The sequence below is a fragment of the Notechis scutatus genome, chromosome 5, assembly GCF_049901735.1.
Source record: "Notechis scutatus isolate UNSWTSFEM ecotype Mainland chromosome 5, rNotScu1.2, whole genome shotgun sequence".
NCBI classification, from domain to species: domain Eukaryota; kingdom Metazoa; phylum Chordata; class Lepidosauria; order Squamata; family Elapidae; genus Notechis; species Notechis scutatus.
In genome coordinates, this window is record NC_142013.1 from 19,452,165 (window position 1) to 19,473,067 (window position 20,903).

The 20,903-nt window shown below is 36.7% G+C and overlaps 1 protein-coding gene across 2 annotated transcripts in view; it reads right to left on the reverse strand.

Annotated features, from left to right (window-relative positions):
• Positions 1–1,308: 1,308 nt before the first annotated feature.
• Positions 1,309–20,903, reverse strand: part of RDX (radixin) — a 34,531-nt gene continuing 14,936 nt past the window's right edge. For both annotated transcript variants that reach the window (XM_026675101.2, XM_026675102.2), the window contains exons 3-14: positions 18,607–18,690; positions 16,972–17,067; positions 14,970–15,244; positions 12,988–13,071; positions 12,415–12,561; positions 12,017–12,113; positions 9,758–9,921; positions 8,463–8,593; positions 6,983–7,143; positions 5,616–5,708; positions 4,698–4,940; positions 1,309–3,684 (exon numbers count right to left, since the gene is read on the reverse strand). In XM_026675101.2, coding sequence (XP_026530886.1) covers positions 3,520–3,684; positions 4,698–4,940; positions 5,616–5,708; positions 6,983–7,143; positions 8,463–8,593; positions 9,758–9,921; positions 12,017–12,113; positions 12,415–12,561; positions 12,988–13,071; positions 14,970–15,244; positions 16,972–17,067; positions 18,607–18,690 — 1,740 coding nt within the window. In that variant the 3' untranslated portion in view covers positions 1,309–3,519. The remainder of the gene's footprint in view (positions 3,685–4,697; positions 4,941–5,615; positions 5,709–6,982; positions 7,144–8,462; positions 8,594–9,757; positions 9,922–12,016; positions 12,114–12,414; positions 12,562–12,987; positions 13,072–14,969; positions 15,245–16,971; positions 17,068–18,606; positions 18,691–20,903) is intronic.

A 20,903-nucleotide genomic window follows, 5' to 3' on the forward strand; every position in this document is an offset into this window, starting at 1 on the left:
ACTTATACCTGTTTATACTTATATGTTTATATGTTGTGTTCATACTTGTTTTCTATATATGTTTGACAAACAAATAAATTAAAAACAACATCCCACAATTGCATATTGATTCTGTGACCAACTGATATTAAGCAATATTAACTTTGAACCGTATCCAGTGCAAAATAGGCTAGGTTTACACAATGTGCAAAGCCACCCCCTCCCCCACTGCCAAATCTAATACTCACAGCTGTGGATATGGAGTAACGGGATCCAGACTTTGGCAGCTGTCAGGATCTAGAATGAAACAAGCTGAGCCTGAACTCAAGCAATACAGCTACTCTTTGTTCATTGAGAAGCTCTGATGTTGTCTGTAGCAGTACCTCTGAGAAATATAATGACCATCATTTTGGAATTTGCCTGATTCCATCAATTTTAGTAGACAGATAAATTTAGTTTAATGATTTAAATCATACCATGGACATTATGATACTGATCTTTTTTATGGTTGTGAATTGCCAAGAATCTTTGGAAGCAGCTTTAAATCCAATAAGTATATTATGACTTTGCCTACCCAAAATAAGTTTACTATATAGGCACAACCTATCTGTGTGTGAAATCCTAACAAAAATGTCAAATTCCTTTGAAAAGCTCATAAATTATTTTAGCCTCATAGTCATCCTAACTTAATTTCAGCCTGTCTGCTTAAGATCATCCAAAATCTTCATAGTGTGATTTGCCCTATCTGCCAACTTATAAAATTGGAATGTAGGTAAATTCATCTGTATGGAATGGCTAAAAATTTTATTGCAGAAAATTTGTAATAAATTATTTTAAGCAGGTTACACTGCTAAGCACAAATCAGTTTCCATGAAAAAAAAAACATGATATTGTGAGTTTTACAAAACTAGGAAGCTTTGAAATTTAAAATGAAATTACTTTTTACGTATAAATACTGAGATTGAAGTGAATTTCCTTTTAAATTGGCTCAGACATCGATATTTTACCCTATTTATGCAACCCCATATGGCAAATCTGGATCAGATACCAATATGCCCCAAATTCAAACTTATCTACATACACCATCTTAGATTATGAAACTCAGAAAGAAAACAATTTTAAAACATTTATAATAGCCTTTTGTCCATTCCAAAATGATTACTTTTCTTTGCAATCCAATGCAATGTCCCTCTCCCTCCTTAATGTCATATTTTATTGTAGTATCAAAGTGAATTGATCACGTTTTCTTGCATTTTTTTCTTAGACCTAAGAACATTGCAATTTTGTCAGGAATGATAAATTAAATAACCACAATGAACCTCACAAAAATTAGCTGTATTCTCTTTATTGTTAGCCAATGAATGTTATTCAAAATAATAGATAGTAATAACTATAGCTTAATTTTATAACACAAAACATGATGCTAAAGAGAGGAGGAGGGGAAGCATACGAAAATATCTTCATCAAGTATTTCCTGAATGCCCCGACATGAATTAATGTGCTTCTCCAACAGCAGGTGACAACCCTTTACCACCAAATTAGACATGGTGAAAAGCCTTATTACAGACGTCAATTCCTAGAAAAATATTCACAGTTTTATAAATGGATTAGATCCATTTAAATACTAAGCTATACACTGTAGATTATGAACAGCAAATTTCACTGGTACTTCTCTTTCCCCTTCTTCCATAGTAATAGATTAACATGGCAATGCATGTGTACCTATTTCAGGGAAGAACCATACACAACATTCCACCTGTTATGGCAAAAGTATTGAACACTTTAGAAATCCATATCTCAGAATTCACTGCATGAAAAGATGCAAGGCATTTGCCCAATCCTGCAGATGGAAGCAGAAGTATCCAGGGCAACCAACGTTTGAGCACATGCACAATATTTGCACACCAGTCTATGCAAAATTGCTCAGCTATCATTCTTCCATAAAATAATTGTGGGGGGGGGGTGTAACTTTCACAGTATCTTCCTTTTGATTCAGGGGGAAAACCCCTAACTTTCAGTGAGGTTTCTAAGGAACTTGTGCATGAATGATTAATAAAATGGCAATTTTCATAGATAAGTATAAAGTTGAGTGTATAATACCAAACATAACAGAGCTGAACCATCCTCAGAGAAACCAGGACTTCTTTCTCCCAACTCTTAAAGTTCACTAAATATGGTAAATAATTTCAGTGTCACTTCCACAAATATGATATTCAAATCCAAAGTGCCAATTTTAACTAGCTATTCCATAGGTAAGAGTGATTCATATTGATTCCAACACAGAGATTCAATATTCTTTGAGTGCATGTTGAACTTCAGCCTAAGGATCTACTCATACCCCATTCTGTCACAATTCTGCCACAATTCCTGTGACTACACTCTCTGAAAACACAAAGCACAGATATTCTCAGAATTAACATGGAAATTACGGGAAGAATGTGCAAGTGGGCCCTACAACTGAGCACAAGAGAACATTGTTTTATGCACTGAGTTCATTAAATGTTTTTGGAACAATGTTAGTTTAGTACAAAGGTACTCAGAAAACATAACCAAACCTTTCACACCTCTTATTGGATAACATACCAGTGACAGGTTAAAATTAAAAATACATGATTCAAAATTTAACTTGTCAAAAAGGCAGCTGAACGCTTCTTGAATACTATAAATCTACCTGTAATATAACAAAATATTAAAGAATAAAGGCTCCTAGATTCTTGTAGTGTTTAGCTATGCAGGACATAGATTCACACTGTTAGCATTTCAATGTGGTGTTTCAAGGGCAAGTCATCATGTTTATCACAGTGAGGTAGGCTTCTGTCCCCTTCTTGGGACTGATGTTTTCATATGCTCTCTTATCAGAAAGATCCAGGTTTCCCACACTACAATTTGTAATAACATCCAATGAATGCAAGGGAAGGACAAACTAAAGAATGTTCCCTGCTTTTATTTGAAGAACTAAAAACTTTGGTATAACAGACTTAATAAGCAAAAAACTACAGGTAATGTTCATATATACATATGGAACATATATATGAATGAAAAAAGTGCTGGAACAGCCACCTACCATATAGACCTTTGTGAACAGCCAGGCAAAGAAAATCATCAATGATGACAGGACATGAAACACCAAAGAATTCTAACCTACAAAGGGAAGCCCTTAAAAATTAGCAATATCAAAATCCTCACCAATTGCTAAATGAAAACAAACAAGCCAAAGTGCACAAATGCCAAAACTGAAGTCAGTTGTAAGGTAAATTATCAATATTTGAAATAACAGCTTTGCTACCATGAGATTGCTGTTCCTTTGAAGAAGAAAGCAAGAAAATGTAAAATCATGGAAATCTTCTCAATCACTTCCAGACAACCACAGCTGATCGACTGCCTTATTGTTGAACTTTTTTTTTGGAAATATGTTTTAACCACAAACTGGTATAAGTGCTTTGGCAAGGTGAGGTGTGATCCTTTCATCTGTGGAAAGGCCTGTATTTCTCTGCTGGTGGTTCAACTTTAATGGAGAACATACATGCAAAGAAATGGCTCTCACATTGCTTCAAACTCATCAATCCGCTGCTTTGTATTGCCTTGGCGTATCTGTCGAAGAGTCTTGTATTTATCACGGCCTGCTTTAACATTTTCTGCATGAAGTACATCATTCTGTGTTTTCTTAGTTTCATCTCTGGCTTGGGCCAATTCAGAACTGAGAGCCTATTCAATACAAGTATTAAGGGGTTAGATATTGCCATAACATTTCTACCCATCAAATTCAAAATCTATTATACAGGAGTAACTTATTTTAGTCTTCTAATTAAACAAAGTTTATAGAAAAAGAAAGGGAGTATCCTCATAGGGAAAGCTAAAAGTAGATATGTAGCCTTAGAGACAAATGACAACATATTTTGTTACCAGTATTTTAAAAAATACAGTATGTCTTATTTATACATTTAATCTAATAAACTGTTTGAAAATAATTGGCACTGTACTCCAATGTTTGCTTTAATAATATCCTTATTTGTTACTATTTTCAAATAATTGCCCAAAATTTATATATACAATTACTTCGTTTAGTTGCGAGAGGGAGAAATGATGTGTTAAAAAGAGGGATATAAATGAGATTAGTTATTTACACTCCAGGAACTTGCCAAATCCATTGTTTTAAGCCATTAAATACATGCTGGAAACCAGAGGCATTTTATTTGTTCTTACTTTACCTATTGAACTGCATTAAAATAATTTATTTGCTCATTTCAACGATCCATTTCTCAGTATATCATGTAAATTTTTGTAGTTCAGAATGGTTATTCCTAGCACAATATTGTCAGGAATCCCACTTTACCGGTTTCAATGTTTTAAAAAAGCAAACACTTCCTTTATCTCTATTACATCTATTATTGAAAGGAAGCTTAGCACAACAGCCTATTTCATTAATAAAACTATAATCTAATTTTCAGTTTGTGGGAGTAGAAGAATCAAGAGACCTCAATAGCCTTGTGTCATTCTAGATGTTTCTGCTTGACTGCTGAGTATAGGAGCTGAAATCTACACATCTATGTGTCTCATGTTGACCAAGAACTTCTCATGCCCTGTTAGGTTTTATATAAGGGGTACATATCCAGAAGGTAACAATGTAAAGAAAAGGCTCCTAATAGTAGGTTAAATTCAATCCTTCAAAAGTCCTTGGTTTTCAACTTATATGACAGGTTTCTATCAGCCTTGTTTACCTGAAGTTGTTTCTTTACTCGCTCATTCTTCTGTGTTTCTGTAATACGTTCTTCCTCACTTCTGTGATTCATAATACCTTCAGAAGCCAGTTCAGCACTAGCTTCAGCATTATTCTCATCTTGTTCATCATGTTCATTATCTGTGGGAGGAATTACTGGTGGGGGGGGAGGTGGGGGCGGAGCTGACATTACAGTTTTCAGTTCTTCTTTGGTCTTTTCCAGATCTTCTTGAGCTGAAAAAGCCTATAAAGTGGGAATAAATGATAGTGTCAGGGCTCCAGTAGTTACCCCCATTTAAATCATGAGTCTCTAGCCAGATTTTCAAAGCTTAAAGAAGATTTATTAGAAGAAGACATGACGGTGCTGCCTGGGTGTAGCCAACTCTGAGACACATCATTCATCATCACCCTTGACCCTGGTTTTCCCCCACCCCCTGGGTGTATTATAATTCATATTCTCCAATAGGACACATCCATAGCCAAGAGTCATCAATCATACTCTCCAGTTAGAATTTTGCGCGGCAGAAACTTCGATCGCCTGGAAACTATGTATGAAAACATCCATGGAATGCAGTATCAGTTTTGCAAGCTGCTACACTACTCCCCCCTGCCTTTCTGTTGGCAACTCTAAAAGACCAGAGAAATATTTTATGAGTTGATAGATAGACAGATTTACATACTGTATCAAATCAGACTTGTTATATCTGATAAAAAGAAAATGGGCAAATGTAAATGTAGCTGTTGTTTTTCTAATGAGGATGGAATAGTATTAATACAAAATAAGGCTCCAGGAGATTTAAAAACACATTTTTCAGCAGACCAAATTTGACAAACAGTGTTAAAAATTTGGGGACTTCAACATAGAGTTTATAACCTTTTATTATCAAAAAAATCTAGCAATCGTTTATAAAAGAATTACTTTATGTTGCCATTCTGAAGCTTCTTCTTCTTTCTTTTTCTTGGCTTCCTCCAAAAGCGCAATCTTTGCAGTAAATTCAGCAAGTTCTGATGCCTATGAAGGAAGAAGAGGTTTTTATTTTCTGAACAACTTCATAAAATCATCTACAATTAAAAAAACATTCATAATTTTGGTATTATCATTTTATTTAACTTGTGAACTTCAACTTATTTATTCAAATTTATTCTAAGTGACAAAACTATATTCAAAGTAATACAATAAAATCCAGCAAAAATCCAGCAACAACTAAGAACATGTTTAAAAATAGTTTAAAATACTGAGGGCCACTGTGTGAACACATACCAGAAACTAAAAGAAATAATTCCAATAATTGTATTTTCTAAGACACAAATGCATATAGTCGTAAATAGTGAAGTAAAGGCCCAAGATAATTAAAAAGGAATTTGCCTTGCACTGACTCACAAAATATTTGCCATGCAGTCCTTATATACATTTTCTAGAAAGAATGAGATGTTTTCTCATTGCAGACATAATCCAAATTATGCTTCAAACAAAGCAAAACGATCCCAATATAAAAATCTAATTTTTTATTAAAATTAATCAATTTAAATGGGAACCCATATATAAATGTTTCAAATAGAGGTATCATAAAAATAAAAACATTAAAGAGCAAGGCTGTTAGAATGTTTGACTTTTAAAAAAAGAGGAGGCAGAAAGCTGTGTTGGAAAAAACATCCCACTAATATACTAGTATAACGTAAAATAGCAATTTATTCTCCTCGTACAATTAGTTGATCAATTAATTAGTTAAATTATGGAATTTATTTCTCCTCCTCAATGAGGTCTTGAATAAAGAGAGCCTTATTATTGACCAGCTTGGCATTCACCAGCAGCAGCCAACCCCAGGGCCTCTGGGGCCATGTTGTCAGGGGCTGAGAGTGAGCTCAAGGGGCTGGAACACAATAGTGCTGCACATTGGAGCGTCTTTCCATGTAACAGCCTACTTTTTGACTCCTGTGGCACCCATTGCCTGTCACCACTTCAATGCATTGTCCACCCAAGGTGATCTTCCCTCTCCTATTTTAACATTCCTATGACAATAGCAATAGCACTTAGACTCATATGCAGCTTCATAGTGCTTTGCAGCCCACTCTGAGTGGTTTTTCAGAGTCAACATATTGCCCCCAACAATCTGGGTTTTTACCGACCTCAGAAGGGTGGAAGGCTGAGTCAGCCTTGAGCTGGTCAGGATTGAACTCCTGGCAGTAGGCAGAATCAGCCTGCAATGCTGCATTCTAACCATTGTGCCACTATGACAACAACGCATTCTAACCCAATCTAACACAGCTTTATATTTGAAATCTTACTAGTTGTTCCTGATTCTTCATCTGATCTGCTGCCTGTTTTGCCAGAGCAGCTTTTGCGTCTTCCGCAGCTCTTCGTTCTTTTTCCAAGCGCTCTGCTTCCTCTTTTGCTTTTTTTCGTTCCTGATCTAGTTCTAGAGCTCTTCTTGTTTGCTCTTCCAGTTCTGTATAAATATTCATTATATCAAAGAAATAAAAATCAAGTTTTAGCAATCCGGATTAGAAATACAAAAATAAATAATGCCTACAAAAACTACTGCTGGCCTTGCTTCTAGTTTTAATCAAGAAAATAAAGTTGTCAAAGATGACATAAACTCATCAAGTAGAATTTGTTTCCACTAGAAGTCCAGACAGTTTTACATTCAAAGAACCAATTCCAATGCTTTGTCAACTTTACCCAATGAACTTGCTTTTTCTGAAATGAATAGGCATGTGTGTAATTAGAATTTCAGAACTAGAAAATAAAGGCTAGATTGCAAACAATTTGCACCCAAGGGAACTAAGTATCTGAATATTCTATTGGAAAGGCAAACACCCCCAGTATTACAGAAAGTGAAAAAACTTTGCCAATCTTTTCTTCACCACGGACCCACTTTAAATAACTTTTGTGACCAGGGACTAGGGCCATGGATCGTCAGGACTTAACTCAAGATTTAAATAGTAACATTTCTTCAAGCCTTTGTGGACCTCCTGATGTCACAGTCCCCCCAGGTGTCCGTGGACCACAGGTTGAAAACCACTGATGTATTGTAATGCTTATGCTGTGCATACAGGCAGAATTCAGGCACAACATCCTGCACTTTCAATTAACAACAATATATACTGTATTAAGTAATGAGAAACTCATTTGCCCAAGATCCTGGAACACCAAGCAAAAGTGGAGAATCCTGGCCTAAATGGACAAACTATCTAATTTGATATGTCTTCAATGAATTGCAAAGGTATTTTAAATACTTCATCTACTGATAATTCTAAAGTCCCCAGGTCATACTTGCAAATAAAAAAAAATATTTCAAAATTCCTTGGCAAGATTTTAAGAATGGGGAATTTTCCCCACCTATACATTATTAGATATTTAGCTCTTAATGGTTATTCTAAGCATTCCAGTTTGATGTATGCAAAATATGTACTTTAGACTGATTCCCCAACTGGTTGGAACAAACCCAGGATTTGCCAATAAGTTACAAAGCATGGTTTGATTTGTCTTCTGTGGGTGGGTGCACTAAGTTGCCAAGCACCACTAATTATGCTGTTTATTTCTCGCAGCACACTGTCTGTTCTCATGCAGCAGTGCAATTGTTGCTTTCTAGTGTCTTAGGGCAAGTCATTAAAACAGGTAAAAATTGTAAGAAAGCAGAATAAATGTTTTTATAATATTGGCTAACATTTTCTTCACTTGAATAATAAATGTTTTTAGAAGACATATAACAGCTTTTCAAATCATAACATAATGTCCTGTCATTAATACTTAAAAGGTCTTCACCTTTTTGGGCCTTCATTGTCTGTTCTTCGATCTGTCTTAGTCGCTCTATCAATTCTTCTTTTTCACGCTCTATTCTTTCCTTTTCTTTTTCAGCTATTTCCCTTTTCTTTTTTTCATTCTCTAGTTGGGCCCTAAAGAAAATGAATAGGTAAAAATAAAGCATGTGAACAAACAGTATTCATCTCCCCTCCCCCCCAAATAAATTTATTTACTCAAACACACAAAATTTATTCTAACATAAGCTAAGTGACCTACTGATTTAAAAAAATCCTACTGTGGAAAAAAAACAGGTTTTACGATGCTCATATTGTTGCATTTAAAATGTATAATATTTGGCTAATATTAATAGTGAGTAACGATGGCCTTCAACTATACTGGCTAGGAATTCACAGACTTGTGGTCCCATAATACTGGATGACACCAAGCAGGCCTATGCTGTTTTCAAAAAAAAAATAAGGTTCAGCTCCCAAACATTTCAGCCAGCTACTAAATGCAGCAAAACATTTAGCTGACAATCACCATAATACAGTGAGTAGATAATGTTTTATTTCATTCCAGTGAATAAGAATGTACTATGCAATTAATACATTACTCTAGCATGTTGCACAAGAAACTTCAAATTTTGGACACGGACTAGAATATCACTGTACTGTATAGTCCTGTTACTGTGTAATAAAACAAAAACTGATCTCCCATGGGAAAACAGACGTTTTTCATTGTAATTGTTCAATCTGACAATTTATGGTAGTAGCAAAGGCTAATATAAAAGTGACACTTACTGGAAATCCCCTTAATATCAGATCAATATATATTAAGATTTAGCCTACCTAGTACATAACAATCTGATGTTACCTAAGAGAACATATAGTAAACAGGTCAGTACAAGCACTTTGTTTTTCCCAAAAGTATCAGGCTTCCAGTAGAGTCTAATTAAAATAAGCAAACTGTTCTCACTATACTTTCTTGGAATTGGGCCATAATACTGGAGAACCATATTTTTAGAGCCATTAACAGTGCAAACTGTAGCACTGTAAACACTGCTGCCTGGAGGTCCAAGAATCACTCAGCACTGTACCCAGTCTGATAACATTGCTTAAAATGGTACAAACTATGCTTAAGAGATCTAAGACACTACATTAATAAGCTCTGTTTACCATTGTTTTCAAATAATTCTGTCTCCCCATGTGGTCATACTTTTCTTCAAGGAATTATTCTGAAGATAGGACATGAAATTAATTTTCAAACTAATTTGCTACCAGAATCTCAACCTCCATGATTAATCGCAAATATCCTACCTCTCCAACTGTTTTTGGTGTTTTTCTTCTCTTGCTTGGGCCTTCATTTGTTGCACTTCAATTGTATCTGGTTTTCTCCTCCGCATGTATAATTCATGATTTCCCATGCATAGTGCCAATATCCGCTTATTAATTCTCAGACGGGGTGCATAAAACACAAAATCCTAATGAAAAATATTTAAGTTATCAAAATGATCACATTTTGAGAAACATAACTATTTATTAATAAAAATAGTTTTAGCTTAAATCAGATTTCAGCATCAGTCTTTCACTAATTACTAACAGGACAAGTTAAAGATGTTCTAGAACATATCAGTGATCTAGAATTAGCATGCTATTATTCAGAGACACAAATACATTTACATCAATTTTATAGATTATAAGTGAAAAGTGTTTCAAGAATTGGAATGATTATGTAACAAATTGGTGGAGAAAATTCAACTTACATTTAAAAAATTATAAATGAACAAGAAGAAAACTTTTAGACAATAAGCTGCAGCAAAGAAAAAGTTTATTATTGAGAATAAGATATGAAGTGATCTATTTTGTAGTTAAATTTTAAATCATTAATTGGGGGTCTAGTTAATTGCATTTTAGAAAAAATGTTACAAAAGAAAAATTATGATAAAAATAAGATAGTTGGGACTTTTAGTTAAGAAAGGCAAGGAAACCACAAATTCCATGCACCCACACACCCATACACAACTGTTTGACCATCATCAGACACCCAGAACTTTTTCCACAAATGTTGATTTCCACAAATCAGCAGCAAGCTGCTGATATACAAGTATGTTATTTCTTGCTCTTTTTAGGCAGAAAACCAAATTAAAACCAGCATATACCATAATTTTAATTATACACATGCAAATAATTAAAACATCTGAACTACAGTAGTAATTATTAGAGTTGACGTCAATCACATTTTGAGGCAATCAGATTAGGAAAGCTGCCCAAGAGCACCAGATGTTTCATATATATTTCAAAGTTACTTTTATACTCCCAATACTATATTGATTGACTGAGCTAATTCATATACTTGGCCTAAATCAATCATATGTTTATTATGGCCTGAGGTTAGCATACTTAATATTAGTATTAATATTTGAGGCCTCAACCGATAAGCTTTGATTTACAAGAATGCCTTATAAAATCAACATATACAAATAAAAATTAAAGCGGGGGGGAAAGCCAAACTGTTAAATCCGTCGTTGGAAAGGAGACTCGGGAGCCAGTGACCAGTTTCAGCTCTTTATTAGGTCCCGAGATTGGCTCGGGCTTAGGAAGATCGGCGGCGGCTTATATTTCCCTGGCCGCGGCTGCCGTGGCCAATGGCACTGCTTTGAATTTCCCGCGATTAGTTTCCACCAATCGCGGGGATTCACGGCGGGCCAATCAGTGCGGTTTGCTCGGCCAATCAGGTTGCCGTGCGATCTGACCAATCAGGGCGCGGTATTTACAAGTATGCAAATGGCTCGTACAGAACACAAACATTCATTAAAACAAAGTTTTTAAGCATTCTATGCAAGAGTCTTGTCTTCAAGGCCTTCCTGAAATTTGCCAAGATTTGTAAAACACTATGTTGGAAGGCTATTTCACAACATATGGGCCATAATGGAAAAGCTGTGATTTCACATCCCTTGTGGGTGTGGAACAAGCGAAGTCAGATGTTGTTTAGGCAGATATTGTTGTTTAATATTAACTGTTCCAGTATTGCCCTTTGCATAACTGATGGTGATTCTGTCAATGCTGATTGGGTTCAAGGGTGTTCCAGATGTTTTGGAATTGGACCCAAAAGACCTGTTAATGGTGGTACTATCTTTGCTTTCTTTGTTTTTGTTCTACTTCTATTTGCAGGTCTTTTATATTTTGTGATTTTTCTTGAGTTCTTTTTCTTCTATTCTGCTGCCTCCAAAGATTTAAATGTCCGCTATCTAGATTCATTTTGTCTTTCTTATAACTTCTTATCATTATTCTACTAGCCCACAATAACTTTGAGTATTTACCATTCTAACGCATTACATTGTGATTACAAACTCTAATTCAGAAGGAAATAAAAGGTAACAACCTAGAATTAATTTCAACATAACTAAAAAAGAACGACATAGGCACCATAAATAAGCCAAACAATAATAGAAAAAACAAATCATGAATACAGCAAAATAAATTTTGTAAGTCACAAAAGACATTATTTGGAGATCTAAGAAACAGGAGGAAAACAACAACAGATGTGCTGATTATACCTCAAGCGCATTTACTTACAGGGGCCTTTTTGTCAATAGGCTTTATCACAAACTTTTTGTCATTAAATGATATATTTCTTATCTCACTCCAAGGAAAACCTATCTTCGGAGTCAACCTTTAGGAAAGAAGGAAATAATCTTAGTTATGGAGGGAAAACACAGAAACAGACTTAAGACAAGGTTTCAAAAGACAGACACAAAACCCATCTGCATCTGTTAAAACAAAAGGATTTTTCCATATTAGATTTCTCTGCTCCATCCTGCCTTCTGTAATAGACAGAAGTCTACTTCTGTCAGAAGTATTGTTTACTACAGTATTCTCATGGGGCATATTTTTAAAATGTATTAGAAAGTTATTTAAAATGTAATACTTGAAGATGTACTACAGGATCAACAGAATAGTATTATGCTACTTACTTGTCATCATGTTCATAAATATTCAAACCCAAAGCATCAACACCAAGCCATAACTCAGTTCCTTTTTTGTTTTTAATTTCAAAATAGTTGACTCCATACATTTCCAAATCTTGCGCAATTTTGAGGTATTCCATCATAGAATCTTCCCTGACAATAAAAAATAGCATAATTTAAAACCATATAAAACATAATAATCATAGGCCTGCAAATATTAGTTTCTATTACGATCCTTTACTCTCAATAGATGAAAAATACTTGAGTATTGTATTTACCAAATTCCATGCAACTTTAGTAGGAAATAAGTTCTAATTATTTCAGTAAGGACCAGTCCCAAAGATGATGTGGTCAAGGTTAATTATTGCCAGATTGAAAATGTAAGAATATGCTGACTTAATATAAACAGGAACACTTATTAAAAATTAAATATTGTATACTGGAGTAGATTACATAGCTCTCTGGATAACCTATTCACATACACACTCAAAAGTAACAGAGATTTTGTAGAAGAAAAATTACTATTAAACCAAAGGAAATTAATTTTCAAAAGATATACAAAAGTAATATGGAAATTACCTTAACATCCCTCTGTGTTCTTCATGCCAATTTTGTATTCTTTCTTCCCACTGCTCTTTTGTCAGTTTATGTTGTTCCAAAACACTATCAAAATAAAATGCATTTATTTTTATTTCAAATATTTGTAAGGCTGCCCCTCTCATAAAGAAACTTGCCTGTTTGCAAAAGGATAGGAAAGACAGCAAACACAATCTCCCTACTATTCTAGATTGGACTTCTCCACTATATGCAGTAGCATAATATGGAGAAGATATAGTCCAGTATACCAGGAAAATATCAAGTAGCTTGTTAAATTTCCAGAAATCCCAATCTCCTAGATCAGAAAGACATATACCAGTGGTGGCTAACCTTTTTGGGCTCCTGTGCAAAAACTGTGTGTGTGTTGGTGCTCGTGCCAGAACCCAGAAGGCAATGTGCACCCCCCACGCCCCTACGCATGCTCATGCAATCCCCCCGCCCCCCCTTACTTGCATTGTGCCTCACAGCTGATTTTTGGCTGGTTTGAGGCCTTTTTTGGCCTCCCAGAGGCTTGAAAAGCCTCTGCAGGCCGAATAGGCCCATTTTGTCACTTCTGGTATTAACAAGAAGTGACAAACGGGCCTATTCGGCCTGCAGAGGCTTTTTTCAAGCCTCTGGGAGGCCAAAAAAAGGCCTCAAACCAGCCAAAAATCAGCTGTGAGGCACGCGCATGCGCAGTGAAGTAGGTTTGCCTACGGCTCGTGTGCCAGCACAAATGGCTCTGCGTGCCACCTGTGGCACGTGTGCCATGGGTTCACCATCATGGATCTATACTTTCCACTAAGTTCACAGCAATCAGGGTTTGATTAAAGACAATCCAAATAAAAATTCTTTACTTTAAACAAATAGCAGAATTAAGCAATTCTTTGAATGAAGGGAGATAGCAGCATAATTGGCCAAAAACGGTTCTCTAATCATCCGTGATATCTTATTCAACTTTAGAAATGCAATTTAATGGCACAACTGTAATAAAGAGATTTCAGAAGCATCCACCACCAATGAAATTGACTATGTTTTATCTTATATCATGCATCATTTTAAATTAAAAAAACAACAACCTAAAACCCAAATAATATTTAGCTGTGAAAACAGAAAGCATTAGAAAATTGCTCCTAGCTCATTTTGGCTTGATATTATTTGTACTACAGCATTTAAACTGTCTATAAATAAAATATAAAGTAAAATCATACATTTTCTTTTTCTTTTATACTGTTAAATATTGTATATTCAAACAAAGAAAGAGATGAATGCAATTTAATAATTATCTGATGATTATATTATCTATTCAATCATGTCCAGCTCTTGGTGATTCTATGGACCAGGTCTCTTCACATTTTCTAATCTTATACTAATTTTTTGAGTGCTATGCTCTGGATGATGCCAGCTTTGATGATGTCCAGCCACTGTGTTCTTTAATAGCCTGGTTTCTTTTTACCGCCAACTCCTCCTAACATAATTGCTTTCTCCAGTGAATTCCCCCCATGACATGGTCAAAATAAGTGAGACAGAGTTTCGTAATTTTGCCTTCTCATGACATATCTGGTATTATATGCTCTAGTACCTGCTTATTGGTCATCTTTGCTGTCCAAGGAATACACAGCAGCCTTCTCCAACAGCACACACAACACAAATGAGTCAATTTTCCTCCTGATTTGTTTTTTAAGTTTGAACTTTCACAACCATAGATAGCTATGGGGAACCCAATAGACCGGTCTAACCTACATTTGGTTTCCAGGTATCCTTGCTTTTCCATATTTGACTTCTAATTATCCCCAAGCAATTTATTATACATGCACCCATTTTACTTTAACAATGAGAAGATACATATTTAATAACACTGGCTTAATCACAAATTCAAATCACATTATGTACTACATTGTTCATAGTGTACATTTACTTAAGCCATATTATCAAACAGATATTCTAGATCCAATTGAATTTTGATTTAGTCAGAAATTTCTTACCGCTGGGGAAGAAGTCTGTCATTGGCCAAATATCCTAGTTTATGTATTTCCTTATTGTAATCAGTATATTTTGCTTGAACAGCATAAGAAGCCAGCAGAACTGCAGTTTCAGGTGGACAATAGATTTCATCATTCAAAATGGCTTCTTTGATTTGCAGAAAAAAGAGTCTCTGAGTTATTTCTTGAATCAATTCTTCAGAAACGTCCTCAGGAAAAAACTTTGCCCTGAATTTGAACTGAAATGGATTTTCTTTCCTTACATCTTGCTGTGTTACCTAAAATGAAATACATAACTTATAAAATATAAATATATGTTATAATATAAAATTTCAAAGGATGATGAAAACATTAAAATATTGGGAAAAGTAATTTATCACCACTTATCATGTTTTGCAATTTAATCTAAAAAGTACAGCATTGAAGGATGTGTGATTTACACAGAGACTTAAATAATTAGGGAAGCATGAGACCCTTCAGAATGTATATTTCAAAAACATATTAGAAGACCACAATAAGTGATGGAATTCTCCAACATTTATTAAAGAAACTCAACTCTGAAAGCCGATTTATATATAGTACAGATTGGCTATACATTTGATTTCAATAAATCAATCTTGCATTAACCACTGGAGATATAGCTATATTTTTCCAGCTCATCCGATGGAAACTATATTTGTTTAGTGACAGCACTGAAAAAGTGACATGACCATTTTTCACACTTATGACTGTTGCAGCATCCCATGCTATTATCAGCTGTGACTTTGATCAAAATTCAGATGTTTGGCAACTGGTTTATATTTATGCAGTACCTCAGGGTCATCTGGTCACTTTTTGTGACCTTTTTTGTGATCTTCTGACAAATAAAGTCAATGGCCAGATTCATGGCAACTTTCTTAACAATCATGGTTCTAACTTAATAACTGCAGTGATTCACTTAACAACTGTGGCAAGAAAGGTCAAAAAATGGGGCAAAGTAACAACTGTCTTGCTTAGCAACAGAAATTTTGGGCTCAATTATGGTCATAAGTCAAGGGCTATCTGTAGTTAATACTGCCCAATTTAGACTACCTTAGGAAGAGTAAGTAATGCTGGCAGAAAAATGTTACGGCATATTATTCTCTTGTTCAGTGTTCTAGAAAATGTTCCATCCTTGATTTAATTATGTTTTAGTTTTTCTAATCCAGATAATCATGTTTTCAAGTTAGCAATAGTACGTCCTTACTTTCTCCCTCCTACATACTTTTTATAGTTCTGTTATTCTTAAGGTTTTCTGGGGCATACCAGTACAATCCTCTTGTTTCTCAGTAGCCTCATTGTGCCACAATCTGATCAGCACTTACCAACTTCCTTTACTACTAGGAGGAATGATTTATGATTCATGGGATGCAAGTATAATAATTTTCTCTTGCCTGTCTCTCAGTGTCTCATTCAACAAAGAAATATGAAAGCTAATAAGTTTAATCAGTTGGAATGCTTGCCTTATATGAAAATAAAAAGAATCCTCTTTATGTTCTAACACACAGATGAGCCCAACAATTCTACTTATCCTACATTGAAACTTTAGCTCTCCTTAGATGCTGGATATTTATCAGATATATATTAACCCAAAGCATCCCGATCCTTCCATGATTAGTTGGGGTGGGAGAAAGAATTTTTTAAAAATTGTAAGTTTTATGATCCGCTTTCCGTGACATTCCATAATACATGCTTTCAGATAACTGAATATGCCACAGCCTTTGAGAAATATATTATTTAGATATGAATCAATTTTATTTTCTATAAAATTAGATTGACATGAAATAAAAAAAGAAACTTAGAAATGGATTCACACATACTCATACATATTTTACAGTTTACTTTTTTCCCCATTCATTTCACCCATCTAGTAGCAGCACTGGCTTGACTCACAACACAATCTTCAGAATGTATCTATTCTACTTTTGATACTTTTGCTACACCAAACATATAAAAGATATTTTACATTTTTAAAGTAAAAAATTACCTTTTTGTTTAATTTCAACCAAGTTGAGTAGCCTTTGCTGTCCACATACTGCAATCCAAAAAACCAGACTTCTCGTAAGCCAACTGTTTTTACTACCTAAAAAAGAAAACCATATTAATATCAAAGAATGAGCTTGCCATGGATGTTTTATTGCTGCCAATAACTGTTAGAAGTTCTTCCTTGATTTAGTGATATACAAATGCAATAAATAAATAGGTATTTCCTCAAGAAAAACAGCAATCTGTATCAGCCTATCAAGAGAACTTCGAAACATTTTAAACTACAATTAAAAAGAAGAGACTACTGAAATAAAGATGGTCAGGTAGTTACAGAGCAATGCAGTTGTTATTGAAAAAACTGCCAAGCCATTTTCCTTTAAATAACATCAGCTGTGACTTCGTTTAAATACACACCAGATTTACTATAGCAAATCTTCTCATATGGGATAATTTTATGAAGTAAGACAACTGTTTTATTGGGTTATCAGAATCTAAGCGCATCCTGCTAGCAGCTAAAACAGAGGTTAAGTATATAATGTGCTGCAGGCTAATTTTGTGCATGTGGTCACTAGTAAGCTGATTTAATTGGAAGAGATGCTAATCTCACCGCACCCCACTCCTCCCACCCCCAGCACACTCCTATGGAGCAAATCAAAAATCAGTTCATGCTTCCCAAAGTGACAAATCATACATCTACAAGAAACCCACAAATAAGACAAGAATAGAAGCTTCCTCTTGCTATTGTTTCTGAACCTTTGGCATTCTAAGCATGTTGCTTCTATTTCTGGCACAACTAGGTATTCTAATAAACTTCCCAGAATATGAATCAGAATGAAGTTATTATTTGAAGAGTTTCCTTTTTTATGGAGAACTTTACACAATTATAGTGGATGTTTCCCTTTTTGGAATGAATACAAGTAAAACTACAGATCAAATCTTTCTATCTTTATTATCCTGTTTTGCAATAGAATTCTAATGCTACATAGGACTATCTAAACCAGGGGTCCCCAACCGCCGGTCCGCGGACCGGTACCGGGCCGCGGAACAAGCCTTACCGGGCCGCTGGTTGCTGGCGCCGCCATCTTTTTTGGTAAAAAAGCAATTTTTCGAAAAAGATGGCGGCGCCAGCGTGGTGAGCTTTTCCGGTAGAAAGCCATTTCTACCCGAAAAGCTCACCAGAAGCGCTGGCGCCGCCATTTTTTTGATGAAAATCACTTCCGTGACGTCACCGGAAGTGATTTTTCGTCAAAAGATGGCGGCGCCCAGCTGACGCCGAACCGGGCCGCGGCGCCAGCTGACGCCGGAACCGGGCCGCGGCGTCGAAAAGGTTGGGGATCCCTGATCTAAACAACTTAACTTTGCACCACTGCTATCTTTTTCGCCTATGAGAAGTTTAAAAATATTGCTTATATCACATCACAGCTGTATGCATTTTTTAGAGTTAAAAATATAAAGTATTTTTTTACTTTATATTTTTAAAACGTAAAAACTATATTCTATAGATTCTTCACAAATCTGGCTACCAATCTTAGATGTGTTAATTGATTATTTAGTAAAAAACATACTATGTTATCATTTATACAAAATGTAAAATGTTAATAAAAGATGAAGATATACATAAACTCAATATTTATACCTGATCAAAAAGCTGTTTCCCTGTTGTGTTCGGCTGAATGGCAAATTCTAGCTCTGCATCCATAGTGGTAACCCTTACATTAATCTGCAGAGAACAAAAATATGTAATATAAATACAACATGTTACTATATTAATTTAAACATTAATATAATCCCAAATAATATAGATATGGTCAGCTCCTAACAAATTTGCTGTTACTAAAAAGAACCCTAAAGAATATTAAAAATCAGAAGAATTTTTCTTATATATTAATATTTTATTCATCACAACTAAAAGTTTTGTGCAAATATATTTATCAAAATCATGCTGAATTTAATCATGCTGAGGTTAAGATAATTAACCTCTCCAAAATAAGTATGTTTAGTATACTTATAAATATATATAGATAGCAGAAAGGGGTTATAAATATGCAAGCCTTACTACTCTACTTTCTCAATTGTTATTGCCAGTGTCTACTGAAACCAGTCCTGGAGATTTGCCCAAGTGTGTGCATATGCAGTACATACACATACACAAATTTTAATTAATTAATTAAATCCTTATAAAAATAAGGCACTCAATGAGTACAATTACTTGATTCTTCCAGCTTCATATATATACACAAACATTTTGCTTACTCACAGACTAATCTCTTGAATATATATATACACAAACATTTTGCTTACTCACAGACTAATCCAGGGGTGGGCAAACTTTTTGGCTCGGGGGCTTCATTGACTTTTAAAATTTGACAGACGGGCCAGGTCAGCACAAGATTTTTGGGAATCGCCCCCCACCCTTCCCCACCCTTCTTCTCCTCCTTCCCCTCCCCTCGGAGGCCCCTGAGTCAGGAGTTGCTACCACCGGCGCAGCTCCGCGCGGCTCCAGTCCGCGTTGCCTCGGGAAGGGAAAGGCAAAAAGGAAGAGCCGCGGCGGCGCTTTGCAACGGCAGCAGCGGCACCGGAGGCTCAGGCTCAGTGGCTCCTGGTTTTGCCTTTCCCTTCCCAAGGCAACGCAGGACTGGAGCCGCGCGGAGCTGCGCGGGCGGTAGCAACTCCTGACAGCCCCAGCCGGACACCTGAGCGGAGCCCGGGCGGAACTGCCTGTTGCTGCTGCGGGCGTCTGGCTAGCCAAGTAAAGAACCGCACCAGCTCAGGGCAACTGTGAGGAGCAAGAGGGGAAGCCAAGGTGCTCATTTCATAGCAGTCAACTTCGCTCTCTTTTGCTCCAGTTAGGTGCTCCCAGCATGCACAAGGAGCATGAAGGGAGGCAAACATCGCATGGATGCGTTTTAAAAGTCAGAGAACTTTGCCCAAGACTTCTCGTGTATTCAGGGGCTACACCTCTCCCAACGATGAGTTGGTGGCGATCTAACAAGATGTCTTCCAGCTCTTAAAGATTGACTTTAAGAGCACCCCCATGGAAGAAGCCAAGAACGAGAACAAAAGTAGAGGCGGCGGGGGCAACAAGGGCATGTGATGGGTCCCTCCACGGTCCCCTCCCAGGTGACAGCCAGGGCTTTGGCACCTACTTTTTTCCTGAGAGGTGCGGTGTCTGCCTCCCTTCTTACTCCTTATGGAGGGACACACATGCCCCGTCACCCCTGCTGCCACTACGTTTGCTCGGCTTCTTCCATGGGGGCACTCTTAAAGTTGACCTTTAAGTGGTCCCGGAACATCCACCCACCTGCCCGGCACCCGCCCTCCCGGAGCACGCTTTCTTCCTTCTCCTGGAGAACGTGCCTCTTCCAGCCCAGCCTGGCCTGGCCAGCCAGCAGGTGACCACATGTCCTGGGGTTTGTTGTGAGATGCCTGCAGCATGCTCTGTTCTATGTGTCAGGCCCAGCAAGTCCGAGCAGCCGGCGCATAGAACAGGGTGGTGCCGGACCATTGGAGAAGCAGAGCAAAGCCGGAGATTAGTAGCTGCCTCTTTCGGCACAGAAAGCTTCCCCCAACCAGCCGGCTGGTCTCCTCCTCCTCGGCCATACAGAACAAACAGGCAGAGAAGGAGGAGAGCAGCTGGCCAGTTGGGGAGGCTCTGTGCTGCGAAGAGGCGGCTAATGATCTCTGGCTCGCTCTGCTTCTCCAACATCCAGCGCCGCCCTGTTCTGTGCGCCGGCTGCTGGACTTGCTGGGCCTGACACAGAACAGGGCGGTGCTGGATGTTGAGAAGCAGAGCGGAGCTGGAGATCATTAGCCGCCTCTTCCGCAGCACAAGAAGAACAGGGTGGTGCCGGACCATTGGAGAAGTGGAGCAAAGTCGGAGATTAGTAGCTGCCTGTTTCGGCGCAGAAAGCTTCCCCCAACCAGCCGGCTGGT